Below are 17,755 nucleotides of genomic sequence, written 5' to 3' on the forward strand. Positions count from 1 at the left end.
TGAAAGTATTGAACGGACCAGTCGGTCCTCCTCACTCATAGAGACCCTTCATCTTTGATTTATGAACTTTTTCTCCCTTTGGCTGTCCCAATTCTGCAATCCCGGAGACCATGAGATAAATGGTGAGCTTTTCACCTGGCGTTGGATACTTGCGGGCAGAGTGCAGGGGAGGGTGGAAGCAGTGCTTCTGGATTTGCTGAGGCCAGCCATGCCTTGTCCGGCTTTCTAGAGTTTTGTCCTCCCCTGCGACAAGAGCTGTAAGCGCCAGACAGGGTCTCCGTGGATGGCTGGGAGCCAGTCAGCGGCCACGCACACCTCCGGCCGGGTGGGGGTCCCTCAGGCCTCCTCACCAGCCCTCACCTGCTCGGCGGCAGAGCAGAATTGTGCCGTCGACTAGTCCTTGACATAAATTTGCTCTACCTGGGCTCCGGACATGATGGGACGGAGCCCGAAAGCACGAAGGAATCTGTGCTGGGGCTAACCCCCCCTCCGGTGTGTGTTCAGGAGTGAAGAGTCTTTTATTCCAGGCACTGACTGATAAGCCTGGCTGTGGGGTTGACACCTGGCACTGAGCTTTTGGCAGCCTGTCCCCAGTGGGAGAAGGAGAAATTGCATAAATTGTTTACTGCTTGGAGTAGCCTCTGTCCTGGGAAGACAAAGCCTCCAGTGGTCCCTGAGCAGAAGAGGGACTGAGGCAGGCCACACTTCTCCAGGGTGGATTTTGGACCTTTTTTTGTTTTTTTGTTTTTTTTTGTTTTTGTCTTTTTTTGGGTTTGGAACAAAGTAGCATTTAAGTAAATGAAGAAGTGGTGGCCTCCTTGATTAACTGGTTGGTTTCTTAATGAAACTGTCAGAATTGGGATCATTCCTGCTCCCTTGCTCCTCGTGGAAGACCCCTCTCTGTCCTCGTTTCTATCACACCAGGGCTTCTAGACAAAGCTTTCGTTTCTGTGTTCGATGAGGGGTGGCTGTTGTGGAAGGCAGCGTTAAACATGAAACCGTTCATCCAGAGACTCGAATGCCTTGAACACTCGCGTTTCATGTTCAAGAGTTGCCACACTCGTGCATTTCCCTGGCATCTACCGGCCTCAGCTCCACAGAGCCCCTGGCGGTTCTGAACTTGAAGCATCTTGACCTAGAGGCTTCCTGGCCGGGCCCCATTTGATTTTCTGTTTTCATCTTCTTGCTGCCAACGAAGCCTTTCCTTCTCTTGCTCTGGGTTTAGGACGTGATGTGTTTACCCTGATGTTGGTCCTGCATGCCGGCTCTGGAGTGGTGAAATCTCGCCCCGGGGAGATAGAAAGCCCCCTGTTGTCAGTGGGTTGGGGTGCCATGCTCGGTAATAGGGCACAGCGAGCACCTTAATAAGTAGGCTTGTGTAGTTACCATAGAATCACGGAACTGGGCAGGTTGAGGAAGCAAAGTCCTGCTGCTGCTTCTGTGTCTCCAGAGCCCTTTCCCCCTTGTCTTCCCACCCCGTGCTACTGTGTCCAACCTCGTGGGACTCCACCCCTTCCTGGAAGCGTGTCTGGAGGCTCTTGTGCGAATTACAGGATGGAGGGGTTCCCGTTCCATTTCCAGCTTGGGTAGCTCTATGGCCTTGAAAGGCGTGGAACCTCTGAGCCTCAGTTCCCTCGTCTGTAAAGCAGGGGGGCAAAGACCGCCTCCTGTTCTTGGGGTGGGGGGGTGGTGAGGTCATAGGGGCGTTGCTTTTAGATAATAGCACCATGGACGTGACTGTTAGTCACTGCCATTAGGCGGTCCCACACCTCCTTTAGGATCGAGAGGCCGAGGCTCGTGCACTCAGCGCAGCTCTGGTTAAAGGAGTGGTCCGTCCTCTTCTCTCCTCCAGGACCGAGATTTCAAAACTTCCTTTGAGCGACCGTTTAACGAGCTTTGGGTTACTACAGAGCAGATTTTTATACCTGTTTCACAACAGGGATTCCAGGGGGCAGAAGCCGGTCAGTGGGTAGCTACGTCACTGCAAAGGTACTGATCGGCAAGTAAGTGCTTTCCCGCAGGAGCGAGACCCGCCGGAAGTCAGTCCTTCCCGGCGCTGTGAGCAGGGGGTGTCTTGCGTGCTGGGTCCCGAGCTTGGCGCAGGCGCACGCCGGCACGGACGGGCCGTGTCAGGGCTTCACGGTGTCAGCACTTTGCCATGTTCTCTGCAGGCCATCAATTGCCCTCTGCCCCATAGTCGAAGAAGGAAGCCTTATTGATTGCTTTGGATTCTGGCAGGAGTCCCGGCCGAGGTGGCTGCGGAGAAGCCTAGGCTAATATTTGATCTCCTGTCTCCTCTTTGGCATCGCGTCTATGGTGTGGGCAGAGAGGATGTGGAAGTGTCACAGACAAGTGACGCTCTTACAGTTTTTTGTAAGAAGACGGTCTCTTCACCATACTTGGTGGTAGGATCGGTCAGGGCCGGGGGCGCGGAGAAGGCCGCGGCTGTCCGAGTGTGGGTAAGTAGGGTTGGCATGAAGATCTGAGTGCACTGCTGGCAGTCGCCGTGCCCGGGAATGGGCTAGAACTTCGTAAGAGCTCCGTCAGCGCACGCTGAATTGAATAATAGAAGAAAAGCAGTTTAACGCATGACTTTCTTTCTTTTCTTTTTTTTTTGAAGCTTTTATTTATTTATTTGAGAGAGAGCAGAGTGCAAGCACAAGTGGGGGAGGGGCAGAGGCAGAGGGAGAAGCAGACTCCCCTCTGAGCAGGGAGCCCAATGTAGGACTCGATCCCAGGACCCTGGGGTCATGACCTGAGCCGAGGGCAGACGCTCACCCAGGCACCCCTAATGCCTGACTTGTATTTGGAGTTTGGTTCTTCACATGGCGAGTTCTGAAGCGAGTCCTCTTCAGAGCTCCTCTCCGAACACTCCAGTCACCTTTATAAACCAAAAGAACCCGGTTGGGAAGGATTAGGTCAACTGTCATTGAAATGTCAATATAGAAATGCCCTGAGCTTTCTTCCCATGATGCCTCCACCAGAGCGCCTTTATGGACGCCTCTTCCCTTAGAACGGGGTGGCAGTCAGTTGACTGAGACATCCTGTTGGCGTTCTCGTGTCACAGCACAGAAGACCTCAAAACTGCCACAGCGAGATGGTGATAGATAGGGGTGGAGATTTCTGGTTCTTGATAAAACTACTTTTTCTTTCTTCCAGAGCCTCCCCCTCAGAGGGTTCTCTCACACAAGGATTCCCATAATCCTTTCCATCGTAGATAAGTATACAAGTCAACAGGTCAGACTGTGCACCAGACCTGTTTCCCCTCGTATCAGGTTGAAAGTGATATTTTGCAAGACAGGTGTTGGATATTATTCCAGAAGGATCATTTGGCGGTTGTGCTTTCTTTAAAATAGGAAGTCTCTCCTTTTTTTTTTTTTTTTGAGAGAGAGTGCACTGGAGCTGGTTAGGGCTGGGGGGAGGGGCAGAGGAAGAGGGAAGGAGACTCTTAAGTAGGCTCCACGCCCAGCACGAAGCCCAAAATGGGGCTCGATCTCCCAACCCTGAGATCACGACCTGAGCCGAAATCGAGAGTTGGACACTTAACTGACTGAGCCACCCAGGTGCCCCAAGGAAGTCCTCATTTTATTGGGTTCAATGTATACTCTGGACTGGGGCTGAAAAGTAAAGGATTCAGTCCTTTGCATTTTACGTTTTGGCCAAAGGAAACAAAACCATTCTGGCTGTGAAAGGTGCAGTAGGGAGTGGGCTGGGTTGCAGGCTGGCTTGAGGCATCCCAGCAGGCTCAGACAGTGAGAAGTGGAGCCTCTCGGGGGCTGGGGGACTATTTGGACGCTTCTCTGTAGGTGACGCTGACAGCAAGGAGTATCGAGAATCACTTCTATGTTCAGGGTCTGAGTTTGCTGCTAAGAAAACAAAATAAGGTTTTATCGTTTAACTTCTCATGTAGTTTGTACCAAAGGGAGGCATTTCTCGTTGGCCAGTTGGGCTGAAAACTTTTACTTCTGCTTGAACCACCCCAGGAACAAAATAAAGCCCCGAAGAGATTAGTGTGATAGATTTTTCTAGACTTCCTCTAGAATGAAGCCCTTTTCATGGTGGAAGTTGATTGACCTGTGAACGTTATTTTTGTAGACTTCTTTCCATGTCTGATTTCATTCTTACTCGTGACCCGTATGCTCTTGTGTCATGGATGTAGTGTGATTTGTTTGATCATTTCTCCCCTGGGTGGGTGTTCAGGTTGTTTTCCAGTTACAAAAGAGGCAAGCTTTGTACACATCTTCGGTGGCCACCTGGGTGAGTCTCTTTCTGGGATAGATTTCTAGAGCTTGGCTAACTGGATCCTCTCTGATGTCAGTGAAACATTTGCAACCTAAAGAGCTTCATTTTGAGTGCTGCTGTCTTTGGGGACTCCCCAGTGACTTGATTTTTAGCTTCTCTGCAAATCATTTGAGAGAAGACATTCTGCTTTGGAGTTCAGCAGAAAGGTATGTTTCATTCCGGGACTTTGAAGAAACGTTTCCAGCATGCTCTTCCCGTGGAGGAAACCCAGCTATGCAGACACCAGCTGATAGTCTTAGATTCCTGAAAGATGTTGCACCCCCTATGACGAGTGGCGGGGTGCTGAGGCTCTGTGATGTGGCTCCCAGTGTGACTGCGCTCAGCTGTGTTTACCCCAGCACCACTGGAGCGAGCCTGGGGACACTGACGTCTGAGCTTTACGTCAGTGTGAAAACCAAGCACAAGACAGGGAGGGCCCTTGTGTGGAGTCTTTGTGTCAGAACAGAGAAAAGCCCTCGGTAAACTGGACAAGGTCAATACACTTAACTGAGAAGACAGGTTTTCCATGACCCTAGAAGTAGGTCTTGTTCACCCTGTGATGATGTCCTCTTTGCCGCGTCTCCCTTTAAAAAGAATGGTGGCAAGGCATATGTAACAGAATGTACCATGTGAGTCAATTTTGAACGTGCAACTTAGTGGCATGAAATATACATTCTCGTGGTTATGCAACTATCACCAGCGCCTATGCCCAGGACGTTCCATCGCCCGGAAGCCACGTCTCTCTTTGAACCTCACTTGGACATAACTTTGTGGTCATCGAAGAGTCTTCCGTTTCCGGTTTAACTTTTGAAGGCACAGAGCTCAGGGTATCATAAACATTTGGGGTGTAAATAACACACAGCCCGGCTCCGGTAATTTGCCCGAGAAGACCTAAATTGACACCCAGCTGGTAGAAGCCACTCAGCCCCCAGCCACATAATACAGTCGATGACATTAATTAGGGAAGGCACTTTGCCTCCACCTGCTTTGGTCTTCCCAGGCCGCTCGGCCGCGGCCAGCACTTCACTCCGCTCTCCACCTCATCGAGCAAGCACAAAGGAATTAGTGGTGTTTTCCTTCTAGCATTTCACATGGTGCAGCCTCCATAAGTCACCAAGGGACTTCAGCGCCGGAGGGAAGCCGCCGTGGCTTTCCCCAAACAGGCCTGGTCTGCAGACTTTTTTGCTCTCTCCGTAGGAAAAATGTGGATGTTTTGGAGGCAGCTGGATCCCCATCCAGCCCAGTTCCGCAAGACATTCAGGGTCAGATGTCCAGACAGGAGGAAACTGAGGCTCAGCTAAGCTTGGGACAGAGAGAGCGCAACATACCGTGACCTTCTACAAAAAGGCGTTTTTTCCTTTTTTTTAAAGTTATTCTGGGTGTTCAGTACCCCAGGCCGCTCCACCTGTTCTAGAAGATGACAAGTCAGAATACCAGCTACTGGTACTTGGACTCTTTCTAAAAGAGTCCAATCTCTAAAAGCGATCAGTCCTACTGATCATTTTTAGCTCTGATCGTCTTTTGTGCCGATTTCTAGAGGCTGGAGAAAATGTAGGGAGAACAAAACTCAGAACCCAGCTCGATCTCTCCTGACTGTGTTGAGTGCATTAGGTAGAGTCTTGACAAGGCAATGAACTCATTCTACTAATTGCAATTAGTGTGAGGTCTCTGGCAGGTTACTGGGCTCCTCCGACTTCAGAGGGCTTTGATCCCCTCTCGCTGACTGGTTTAGTGAGTTTTTTATGCAACAAAAGCAACCAACTACCTACTCTTTAGAAAACAAGTGAGGCCAGGCTTTTAGAAAAAGAATTCTCCGTTGTTTTCACTTGTCCTCCAAATCGCGTAGAACGTTCTTTCCCTATTCAGCCCCTTGGAGTTGCCCCTTGGAAAGGAAGGGTAATTAAATTCTGATTTCAATTTAAGGACAGAGCAGGCAAGGTTCTCTACACTCCTTACATGAATGAGTGCCCCAGAGCAGGAGACGTGCTGTTTCCAGATCAATACTTGGCACTCCACGTGATTCGAGTCTCTGGGTGTTTTGCTGCCGAGAGAACAGCTTTGAAATGGTTCTTTGTGGCAAGCACTGCTGAACTTTTGGGGAGAAATACTCAGGAGACCAATGTGTGCTGGGAAACCAGCAACTCTGGGCTTGATTAATTTATAGGTGTAATTTAAGAACCTGGTCTCCTTCTGATCCCCGGGATGCGTATTTACTGAGCCTGTAGACATGAGGCCTCTCTGCTCCGTGGACGTTTTTTATGGCCTTTGCTATGTCAGAGCAAAAGTTGTAGATCTCTTATGAGCCAAGCATATTATTATGTCCAGAGGAGGACTGGCATGTTATAAAGTTTCAGTGGTCAATTAACAAAGATTTATTCTTTGTCACTCAGGTATTTTCTCTTTCTCAATAATTACCTCTTGGAACGGAGCAGGCTGTTTTCCGCCTGTTCTTTCTGGTTGTGGCTCCCAGCGTCAGAGCAGGACTTGAGAGGGTCAGTCTCGAAATTCAGACTTGCAGCAGCTGGGCCTTCTGCTTTAGGAAAGTGGACTCACTTGGCGCTCTTGACAAAAGGGAGTGAGAGAGAGAGAACTCGCGGGGGAGAGAATGTGTTTTTAAAGCACTTCAGTCTGTGTTTACTACGCATCGATTTGGTGGAACCTCATTCCAGCCGGGCAGCCAACTGTCCCATCGGCAGCAACCGCGCCCGCCGGGCTTCGTTCCCTTCTGTCTCAAGTTGGAATTCGCACAGGGGCCCGAGAGCCACTCCTTTAAAGGTGCTCGACCTGGTTCGGGTCTGCGCACTGTCTGTCGGCAACCTGTTGCTCTCAGAAAGTGTATTTTCAGAATCGCAGTAAGGATGCAGGGGTTGAGCCGCTCGTCAGCTTTTCTGTTTTCCTTACATTTACTTTACTGCCTCTGGAAAGAGAAAAATCTGTTTTCTGTAAGATCTGAGAGTTAAACGTGCTGTAAGAGAACCTTGCCTAAAACCGTAAAACCTTCCTGGTAGAGAAGCTGTGATTTCCGTTATCACGTAGAAGACCGAGAGATGAGCCAGCTCTTGAGTTTTCGTCCGTAACCCAGAGATAATTCACTGACTTCTTTTTATATTGGCCTGTTGCCCAAAGCGTTGGGAACCTGAGGGGTTTGCTCTGCCCAGGGCCTGGTGAGGTTCCGGGGAGGAGCACATTAGCTGTTGGGGAAGGGGGTCCTCCTGCCCACCGTCACTTCCCTGTTGCTGGGGAGCTGGCCACGGGGGTCCCATCTCTGCGGGAGCTGCTGCCCACACCCTGTCCCCCCCCTTTCAGAAGTTAGAACAGGAGTTCTAATTTCTGTCATCCCCTTCCTGCTGATCACTGTTCTTTCGGGTCTGACAGACACCAGGGAGGAGTGATCGCTGAAGGATCTGAGAAGAAGCACAGCTCTGCAGATGTTGGCATCCCGGGACCTTTTCCAAGATGTTTGGGGCCTGGTCTCTGACTTGTTTAAGGGCAGAGAATAAGGTTGCAAAGGAAATCAAAGCCTGATGTGGAGAAACGAAACATGAGGCCTACTGACTTTTTAAAAACATTTTAAATAACATTCTCTAAGGTTTCATTTTATACTGAAGGCAGCTGTAATAAGTTTTGGAAGACGGTGTAAGGTTTCGATTACAGAGCAATCCCGACTTGCAGTTTTTGTACCAAAAGTGAGAAAGGGCGGAGGGACGTGGGGGTGGTTAAGAGGTTATTTTGTATAAGGTGAGAAAATTTGAAAGGATACATTCAGGACTGCAAGCAGTAACATTTGGTACGCTGTAATTTGCAAATGCAATAACATTAAACCATCGCAGGGGCTTTTTTTTTCCCCCCTTGGTGAAAATAGTCAGGATAGCAATGGAATAACTTAATAACTGGAACGCAGCAGCACGTTGACCACAAGTAAAACAAGGCTGCAGCTCGGGAATGGGCCCTGCCAGTGTCGCCCCAGTGACTACATTCCCTGTTGAAGGCTGGCGCAGGCCAGCGATGTCGGCCTTATGAAAGCGCTCATTGTTCCCAGGGCATCATTATTTGGTATTACATGCACAATGTTTGCTTGTGAAACGATTTATTGGAAACAAGTATGTTTAAGAAGGAGAACTTGGTTTGAAATTCAGTTGATCTGGCTTATGACATTTAAGATTTTATAGGACCTTTGTTTCTAAGAATAAATATTTAGGTCCACTGTAAATATTTATCTTAAAACACACAAACACACGCACACAAAACTGGAAAACTGAGCCAGGGAATGAACTGATACCTAAAATTCACTTCTCTGCAGGAAAGAGTAGACCGCCTCCATATGAGGTATGTGGAAAGGAGTGGATTTTGTGAGCTTGGCTGGCAGTATCCAGCCCAGAGGACCGCTTCCCCTCCCACGGAGCCTCGTGGGAGGAGGCGTGATGAGGTGTGTGTGTGTGTGTGTGTGCGCGCGCGCGCATTTAGCTCTGTTCTTCTCCCGTGGATGGGGCTAGCCGGGATTAAAGCAGCCCTGCCCCTGCCAGCTTCATGCCGGGTGTCCCTGGCATCTAGCTGGCAGCCACACCTGACTGGGAGGCTCGCCATGAGGCCCATCACGGGGATGGCACGTCAGCCGAAGGGTGAGGCTTTCTGATAATGTTTGGAGGTGTCCTAGCTTTGAGATTTTCTGTCCACAAAAGTAGGACTTCTGGGTTCTTTGCTCAGCCTACAGAGTAATGTCCGGCAAATGAATGACTTCTTTGGAGGCTCTGAAATCCTTATCTTTTTAATGTGAAAGCTTAGGTGTCTCCGAAGCGATGGGAGATTTTGGAATGAAATGTGCTAAGAGTAACCCGCTAGCATTTCTTTTCTTTCTTTCCTTTCCTTTCCTTTTTTTTTTTTTTTTTTAAGTTTTTAAAGACCAGCAGACTTGTGCATTAAAATCAATTTACACATGGTTTGGCTTGTGTCCAGCAAATTCCACCAAATGATATTTTAATCTGAAAGGCCCAAATAGAGAAGGGTTTAGATATCTATCATTCTAATTTGCTATTTCCAGTCCACTGCACAGGGATACTCAGGTGCAGGGTGGAGGCATCTTTGGTGTGCTGGGTTGGCTGGGATCTCCTTCTTTCCCTTGGCCATTTTTTAAGTTGGGGGTTAAAGGCGGTGATATCTGCACTGTGGGGAGACCGATAGGGTGGCTTGTACGTGCAGGTATGTGGGGTGGGATGGTACGTTTGTGGCTGGCTGGCTGGCTGGCTGGCTGGGTATGTATGGCTCCTGACCGAACTGCCATGTAACAAGATGGCAGCCAGCTTGTGATTCTAGTGCCTTTGTGGACAGGCTCATGCAACGGGCTGGTCTGTTAACCAGATTCTTGAGGGCTCTTGCCTGCAGTTTCTCATGTACCTTGACCTGGTTGCCTCTACAAGATTTCTGTAGAGACCCCCTCTAAACTGAAGAGCAACTTTTGCAGGTGTAAGATGATGGGTGTCCTCTGTCTCCAATATTATCCCAAGTGGGACAAGTGAAGAGGCCCCCGTTCCCCCACCGTGTGTCCTTTCGATTGTCAAAATAAAATCTTTCCCCTTGTTCGGTAGGTGGCCACGGACAACCAATAACTCGAGATATCAGAAGTTCTTCTTTCTGTTTTCTAAATAAGTATTCTTTTTACAAGGGTCGCGCTCCAGCAGTCTCCTTTGAAGTCGGTTTTGTTATGCATTGGGCCGCGGTGTTATTTCAAAGGAGTCAGCCAGCAGACTTGAGGCCTTTTTGGCTTGTGTTCACGAACAGCCTTCTGGACAGCACAACTTATTTATTCGTCTTCCCCCCCTTTCCCATGCCCCCCCCCTCAGAGCGATCGCCACACCGGCCCATCCTCCAAGCGGGACTGCCGGCCAACGCCTCCACCGTGGTCGGGGGCGACGTGGAGTTCGTCTGCAAAGTGTACAGCGACGCCCAGCCCCACATTCAGTGGATCAAACATGTAGAAAAGAACGGCAGCAAATACGGGCCCGACGGGCTGCCTTACCTCAAGGTGCTGAAGGTGAGGACTTTCTGAATCCGAAGGGACCCACCCTGGGGTCTCCGTCGCGGACGTGGGGACGGGTTCTTTGATTTCCCGTTGGATCTGTGAGAAGAGGATTCTCTTCCTTGACCGGCCAGTAGAGAGTGTGGTAGGGAATTAGCAGATGATGAGGCTCGCTGGCAAAATTGCAAGGGGCGGGGGGGGGGGGGGAAGCAGGCCAGTGGAAGGGCTATTCAAGGGGGAGTCCGAATAATTCAGCTGTTTATCAGACGAGACATTAAGGCTTAGCTGCACATCTATGAAAATGGGGATCGTGGTGCCGTCTCCCCGCCGGGGTGGCCGTGCCGAATCCACGTGATGGCGTGCACTGAAAGAGCTTTGTAAGCTCGAGGCGTGGTACCGGTGTTTACGGTTACGCCGATGTCGACTTCTCTTAATGCGACGTGAGGATCAAATTGGAGTAGCCATCTGTCAGAAGCAATTTACGTCTTACTTTTAAAAGAAGGCGTTTAGCCTTTGAAATTCATTCACATGTGGTGTAGGCAATGAACTTGTAGAAAATGTTTTCGCACCAGTGAAATGTTGAACAAGGAAACGTTCTTTCTCCTTGTATTTCGTATTTGGTCCCTTGCAAGTCCCCACTAAAGAGGGGACGTGGTGATGGCATCAGCCTCTTCAAGTTTTAGGTCTGTCTCGCTCTTCAGGGTGGTGATAGGAAGAGGCAGGTACAGCCCCTCCTTAGCCACCGCCTGTCGCGTCTCCACATTTACGTGCTCGTGGAGAACGTCCTTAGAAAGAACAGTCTTCCCATAGAATAGCTGCCCATAGGTAGCTCCACGAAGGACTCTCAGCCGACGAGGTATTCTCCCCAGCTGAGGATCCCAGTGATCAAAAGAGCTGGAAAAAGATCACCAGCCTGGGGAACCACGGTCCTTTCTGCTAGGCATTGACCACGCCCTTCCATCCCTCTCCACCGGGTCAGCTGTTGGCTTATTTTGTTCTGTCTAAGCCCACAACCCTTTAAGGCAGCTGCTTAGACCTAATGGAGTTTGGGGTTTTTTTTGTTTTTTTTGTTTTTGTTTTTTTGGTGGTGTGTTGGTGGTGGGACCCTAGACAGTGCAAAGTCCTTCCTGGTTGGCCGTTATATTGTTCTCCTGTGTCTGTTCCAGCACTCGGGGATAAATAGTTCCAATGCAGAAGTGCTGGCTCTGTTCAATGTGACTGAGGCGGATGCTGGGGAGTATATATGTAAGGTCTCCAATTATATAGGGCAGGCCAACCAGTCTGCCTGGCTCACTGTCCTGCCAAAACAGCAAGGTAACAATGTTTTGTGTTTTTTGTTTTTGTTTTTGTTTTTTTTAAAAGAAGGCTGGATATAGAAGCTGAAAAGACTTGGTGCTTTGGGAGACTGCAGGCAGCTTAGAGGATGACTCTGTGGCCTTGGTGTATTCGTAATAATCTTTCTTCGGTGATGCAGCTGGTAGGACGCCAGCAGCCATGGAAAAATGCCCACGATGTTCAAAGTGCTTGCTCTCATTTCTTCTAAAGATTACCCTCCACTCCCCGCCCCCACCCAGTTTTTAAGTCGTTCCTTCTGGTGTGTCTTGTTTGGGCTGCACATTCCCCATCATGACTGCACATCATCAGCATTTTAAACGCACACAGGCGTGCCTGTTGAATTTGTGACATTTGCCTATCAGCAGAATTCATAGCTGCTTTTGCCCCAGACTGGTAGAGAAATATTGGCATGTGATCATTTTTCCAGCAGATGTCATTTCGTTGGTTACGTAATGGGTGCTTAGGAGATACTGTCCTTGACCTTGCTCTCCTGAATCAGAGCATAAGCCATTTAATGGATGTGGACGGTCTTGAAGGCACCAGCTGATGTTCTTCGTTCGTCAGGACTCACACTCAAATGTTTATATTGAAGGGAAAAAAAAAAACCCAGTTTTTTTGCTACCAAGATCGTATTTTCTTCTGTTTTCTTTCATGCCATGTGAGTCAAAATGGTTAAATGTGAAAATCAGAGTCCAGTAACCGACACCATATTCCACCCTGGTTGGTTCCCACAGGGCTGGAAGGACGTGCCGGGCGTCCCCTTGGGCGTGTCTCCAGGGTTTTGCTTTATATGCAATAATTCAGCACCATCCTTTTCTCAAGGTGGGAGTCTGCAGCCAACAGGACCAGAACCCAGCTAGGACTTTTGGGTGCTATACTTTTGGAAAACCATTCCTAAACCCAAAGCAACACAAAGGCCAAGAGAACGGATCTCTGTGGGTTGATTTTTCCATGCGTCTGATTGCATGCATGTCTAGGTGGTGAAGCCGGTGTGGTGACGGGCCTGTGGAGGCGAGCTGCTCAGTGTCGCTCAGTGTCTCTCGGTTGTGGGCTTTGTGGATGGGCTGCGATCGGAATCTTCTGGTGGCCAGCACCTGCCGGAGCCCCTGGCGCAATGCCTCATGGTTCCACGGCTCCCTCCACGATCATCCCTGTGTTGTCTAGCCTTTTCTCTTGCTTCCCTGTTTTCTAGGCCGCCGGTGTTAATACCACGGACAAAGAGATTGAGGTTCTCTATATTCGGAATGTAACTTTTGAGGATGCTGGGGAATATACGTGCTTGGCGGGCAATTCTATTGGGATATCGTTTCACTCTGCATGGTTGACGGTTCTGCCAGGTATATACTGCTCTTTCTCTCCGTGGTTTTTCCCCTTTTCTTGGTTGATTGCTATAAAATTAACACAGCTTCTGTTCTCAGAAATGGCCCCTTTTATCCTGGCGTAAAGATTTTTAAAAATGTTGAAAATTATCCCCTGGGGATAAGAAAGTTGCCTTTGGAAAGTCACTTACAATGAGATCCCATACTCACATTTATGATCAAGTGAAATTTCATCCTTAAAACCCAAAGGGATCTTATATTTTCAGTGAGTCACTGAGTCAATGTATAAATTCACCCATCCGCGTTTCTCTTAAGGAAGAAGTGGAAATTACTTTGTAAAATTCAAAGTAATTTTTTCTCATTTCAATTCCATTTCACTAAAATCCCGTATGTACTTTTATTACGTTGTTCCACTCTCTCTTTTTAATGATATGCAACTAGATGGATGTATGTTGAGATGCCTGGGGAGAAACCCCTTGGCACGCAGGGCGTACAGAAGCAGTGTGTTACCTACCTCGGGAATTGGTGGCTTGCCGCATGTTGCAACCAAATGGACCCTCCGTTTGCTTTTCCTGCAAAGCATGCTCTTGCCAGCTCGGGCTTGATGTTATTTCCGCCCTGTGGAGAAATCAACATCAACAAAGCCCTGTTGCCTAAATACTGTTGCTGTCTGGATCTTTAACCGACATCTCTGTCCTAGTCGAGCTTTTCCTGATAATCACGATCTTGATGCGTCTGTCTCTTTGCCATTTCCTTTGTGAAGCTGCATAGACTGGTTTGCTAGCCCATGATGTTCCACTCCAGTTATTAATTCCTTATTTTTAGAGTATGGTGCCTACCTGCATGCTTATTTTTGTATCTAGTCAAAAGAAATTGATCATTATGTGCTGTGCTGCTGGGAGTTTTGACTGTCTTGCAAGTATTTTTCCGATTAAAATGTATAAGCTTTAAATAATACCATTGTATCCGTTTCCCCTTTTGTTGTGAATCTGCTCTGTGAATATTTGCTTTGAAACAATGAGATGCCTCTTACGTTGAGCTTGCTTTTACTTGTAGTACTGCATTCTGCAGGGGCCTAATTGGCGCCTCTTAACCAATTTGCCTGACGGTACTAGCACATTAACTAAGAATGCAGTTGGAAAAAAATACCCTTTGGAAATACACTGCTTGTAGCTCCATGACCATTGAGGACTGAGAAGAGAGCAGATATTACTGGAAATTGACCTAAGAACGTGCCACGTGAAGGCATTAGATGGGTACTCACACATAAAACCGTTTCTGTTTTTTCTTTAAGAGAAAAGTTGTAGTGACCTCAGTATAACCTTTGGAAAACACAAATCTTAAATGGTAATTGATTAAGGGCTATTAGAAACGTTCCATGGTATGGACATCATGATTCTATATTAAAGACAATTTGGTCTTTAAATTCAGTGCATTTGTTTATTTAGTTCAATAATTTGCCGCACTGTATTAAGAAATTTGAAACCTTTCCGGACCAGCCTACTAGATGAATATTTATTTCATTTCATGTGGAAGTGTGTTCATCTGGGGTGAATCACCCCATCACATCTTCCTTTGGAAGAGCTTACCCAAATAAGAGTGAGGCACCTACCATCTCTTCAGATGTAAAAGTGGGCATTGTTTATATTTACGAATTTTTAATTTGGTTTGCATCAGGGACCACCATGGAAGACAGTCCCCCCCCCCCCCCATAGGTGTGGTTAACTGCCCTTCCCTGCCCAAATGTCTGATATAATGTGGCCCTGTAGCCTGCCCTTTGTGTCCTGGAGGCAACCAATCCATCATGATCACTGGATTGCAGAGGCCCATTGAGGCTAGAGATAGTGGCCGCTTGGGCCCTGGTGGTCAAGCGGGGAGCCTTTGGTTACTCACATTCATTTGGGAGAGGTGCATGGCAGGCCCTTAGCCCGTGCCATTCCGCAGCATTGAGTCATTGGGAAGCCTGTGCTTGGGGACGGTCATCACCTTGTGATTCGTTTAGCTATGCCAGGATGCATCGACCCCGTGTAACTCTGTGGCCTGCTTATTTGTTCCTCCCCTGTGGTCTACACTCTAGCTCCTGTAAGAGAAAAGGAGATTACGGCTTCCCCAGACTACCTGGAGATAGCCATTTACTGCATAGGGGTCTTCCTGATTGCGTGTATGGTGGTGACGGTCATCCTGTGCCGAATGAAGACCACGACCAAGAAGCCAGACTTCAGCAGCCAGCCAGCTGTGCACAAGCTGACCAAGCGCATCCCCTTGCGGAGACAGGTAACAGAAAGTAGATAAAGAGTTTGAAGAAATGTACTCCTCCCCCCGCGCCCCAGCCAGCCCTCAGGTCTTTTTCTCGGCTGCAATATCATCTACTTCTGCTAGCTGTCCCGACATGCCTCTCGGTGGCTCTCCAGTTAGTGTTTGGGGCTCGGAGAGTCAGGTCCTGGGGCATCTGTGGGGTCAACTGAGTCAAGTTCCAAAGGCAAGAAAGCATGACGGTGTGAGACTCTGGGAGCTCATCGGTAGGACTGGAAATAACACGGGGAGGCGATGCCCTTGTGTGTGTTTGAGGCTCAAGTGTAGCGGTCTTTTTGAATCATAGGCCACTTTTGTCCGCTGTGATCTAATGCTGTTTTTGAGACAGGCTTATGCCACTAGTTGGAAAGGGAGGGACTCTAGTTCTCTTTGACTTATTTTTTTAAATCAAGGTCAGAAACTTATGCCCTAGAGATGAAACTGAACTACAGCTTGATTTAAACCAGACTATGATGTCTTTCTTCACTGGGTTTTGGCTCGACCTCTCTGATTCTTAAAATAGAAATGTATGCATATAATATGTTATTGTTAATCGTTCACAAGTGTGGCTGTGGATTTGGTGGTAGAAAGATTTTTATATTGAATGAGCAACAGATTGTTCTTCACCCCGTGTCGGGTCTTTGGTGGTTACGTTTTGCTTGTGTCGTTTTGCTTTGGGGAGACAGGGCGAGATCGAGCCTCCACACCTCTGCGTTTAACCAGAGCTGCAAAGCCGAGTGGGACAGGATGTGCTTTGACTCCTTCCTCTGTTCATGAAGATGGGAGGGGAAGGCAGATGTGAATGGAAAGGGTTCACAAATAAAGGGTTGGGAACTGTGTTCCGATCGAGGAATTTCTTTTGAGACAACAAGTAAAATGGCGAACTCAGCAGCTCTGTTGCAATTACAAGATGTTTGTTAAAATTGCAGATTCCTTAGTCTTAGCCCCCGAGATTCTCATTCCGTAGATCTTGAATGGGGCCAGGAATCTGTATTTTAAGCAGGTCCTTAGGTGATTCTGCAATGTACTCCGAGAAACTCTGGGTTAATCCCAGCCCTGCCCCTCCTGGGACTTCAGGTGGCGATGACATTTTCTGGATCAAGCATTAGCACGGATTAGGAACCAGTTGGCCAGCCGCGGTTTTGGCATGGCTCTGGCTGTTCTCAACCCAGCTCCAAGCTCCGGGCTGAATGGGTCCTTGTTGACTTCTCTGAAGCCATGTATCAAGCGGCCCTTTATTCTTCTTAGAGGCTGAGGATAGCGTTTGGAGTGTGTGTGAAGTGCAAGTGATTGCCCAGATTGTGTTAGAGCAAGGGGAATAAAGGTGCCCACTGGGTGACTCCTGCCACCAAGAATGCCGTCGTTATTAAAATGACACCACTGTCATTCTTGGGGCCTTCTAGAGAAGCAATGATGGGGCCACTTGCCTGACTCTTCTTAACATGGCCAGATGGTGCCTTCAGTGACCTTGAGGTGCTCTGGCCAGCCCTCCCCTCCCCCTCCTTTCCAATTACCTCTGGGCCATTCTTCCAGCCACCATCTTGAGAACCTGACCTCAGGAGTTGGAGAAGGGAGTGGTGTTCCCATCTCTATTATTTTTTTTTTTTTTTGATAGGGGAAAATGCTACCTTCTGGAGGAAACCTGCACTTTGGTGTAGCTAGACCGTTGGCCCATAATGATTTCATCTTTTTTTCTGAAACTGTTACAATGCTCTTCTTTTTACTTAAACATAAAAGATACAGCTGCCCTTAACATCGCCTTGACTCAACCCTAGTCATTGTATCTGCATGTCTCTTTGGCTGGCTGGCCTTTCTTCTTTGTCTCCACCCCGGTTGGTCATTCTTCCTGTACTCTCCCCGTGTGTAACCAAAGGGAACATTAGGTTTTCTCCTTTTCTCTCCCTCCTTTTCTTCCTTCCCTTATCATAATTTCCCAAGTGCTTGGTCTAACCCAGGTTCCATGCAGGATACGGCCTGTCACGTTCACCCGTGTTGCCAAGGTTATTTGGGGGTCATCATTTGGAATGTCGTTGACTTGGGTTTTAGTAGAGTCAAGTAGAATAAGAGAAGCAGAGGAAGGTGGACAATTACCAGTGCCCTGGAAAAAGGATCTCTGGGAGATTAATTTATTTGGGGGAACGTTGACACACCTCACCTCCTCTTATATGTTAAAATGGATGTGCGGTTCTTTACAAAGAGCACCCCGACAATAAGCACGGCCCCTTTGGTGGAGAAGGAGATGCCTGTCAGGTATCTGGATAAAAGAGCGTTATTGGACTATAGCTGGAATGAAAAGCCCCATAAAGGCCGGCAGATATGTTGATGACAGAGAAAATACCACGGGGATGCCAGGCATGCCTTTACCTGGCGACAGGTGAGCCTGTAATCAAATGTCTTGAGGACGGGTTCTCCCTAGTTATTTGCAATGCTGTATTTGCCCACTCTCCTCTCCCACACAGGTAACACTGAGTGTCTTCGTGATGGGCGTGCGAGTGTTATCTCCTTGGCCCTGACC

The 17,755-nt window shown here is 48.4% G+C and overlaps 1 protein-coding gene across 20 annotated transcripts in view; it reads left to right on the forward strand.

The window, feature by feature from the left end:
- FGFR2 (fibroblast growth factor receptor 2) overlaps positions 1-17,755 on the forward strand; it is a 101,200-nt gene that overhangs the window by 54,153 nt on the left and 29,292 nt on the right. For 6 of the 20 annotated variants that reach the window (XM_045803292.2, XM_045803295.2, XM_045803297.2 and 3 more), the window contains 3 exons: positions 10,119-10,309; positions 12,822-12,966; positions 15,026-15,222. In XM_045803292.2, the coding sequence (XP_045659248.1) occupies positions 10,119-10,309; positions 12,822-12,966; positions 15,026-15,222 (533 nt within the window). Of the gene's footprint in view, positions 1-10,118; positions 10,310-11,460; positions 11,609-12,821; positions 12,967-15,025; positions 15,229-17,755 lie in introns of all 20 variants that reach the window. The other 14 variants (XM_045803296.2, XM_045803288.2, XM_045803298.2 and 11 more) reach the window with 3 other exon arrangements.

This window comes from Ursus americanus, chromosome 6 (genome assembly GCF_024610735.1).
Source record: "Ursus americanus isolate L20-20 chromosome 6, mUrsAme1.1.p, whole genome shotgun sequence".
NCBI classification, from domain to species: domain Eukaryota; kingdom Metazoa; phylum Chordata; class Mammalia; order Carnivora; family Ursidae; genus Ursus; species Ursus americanus.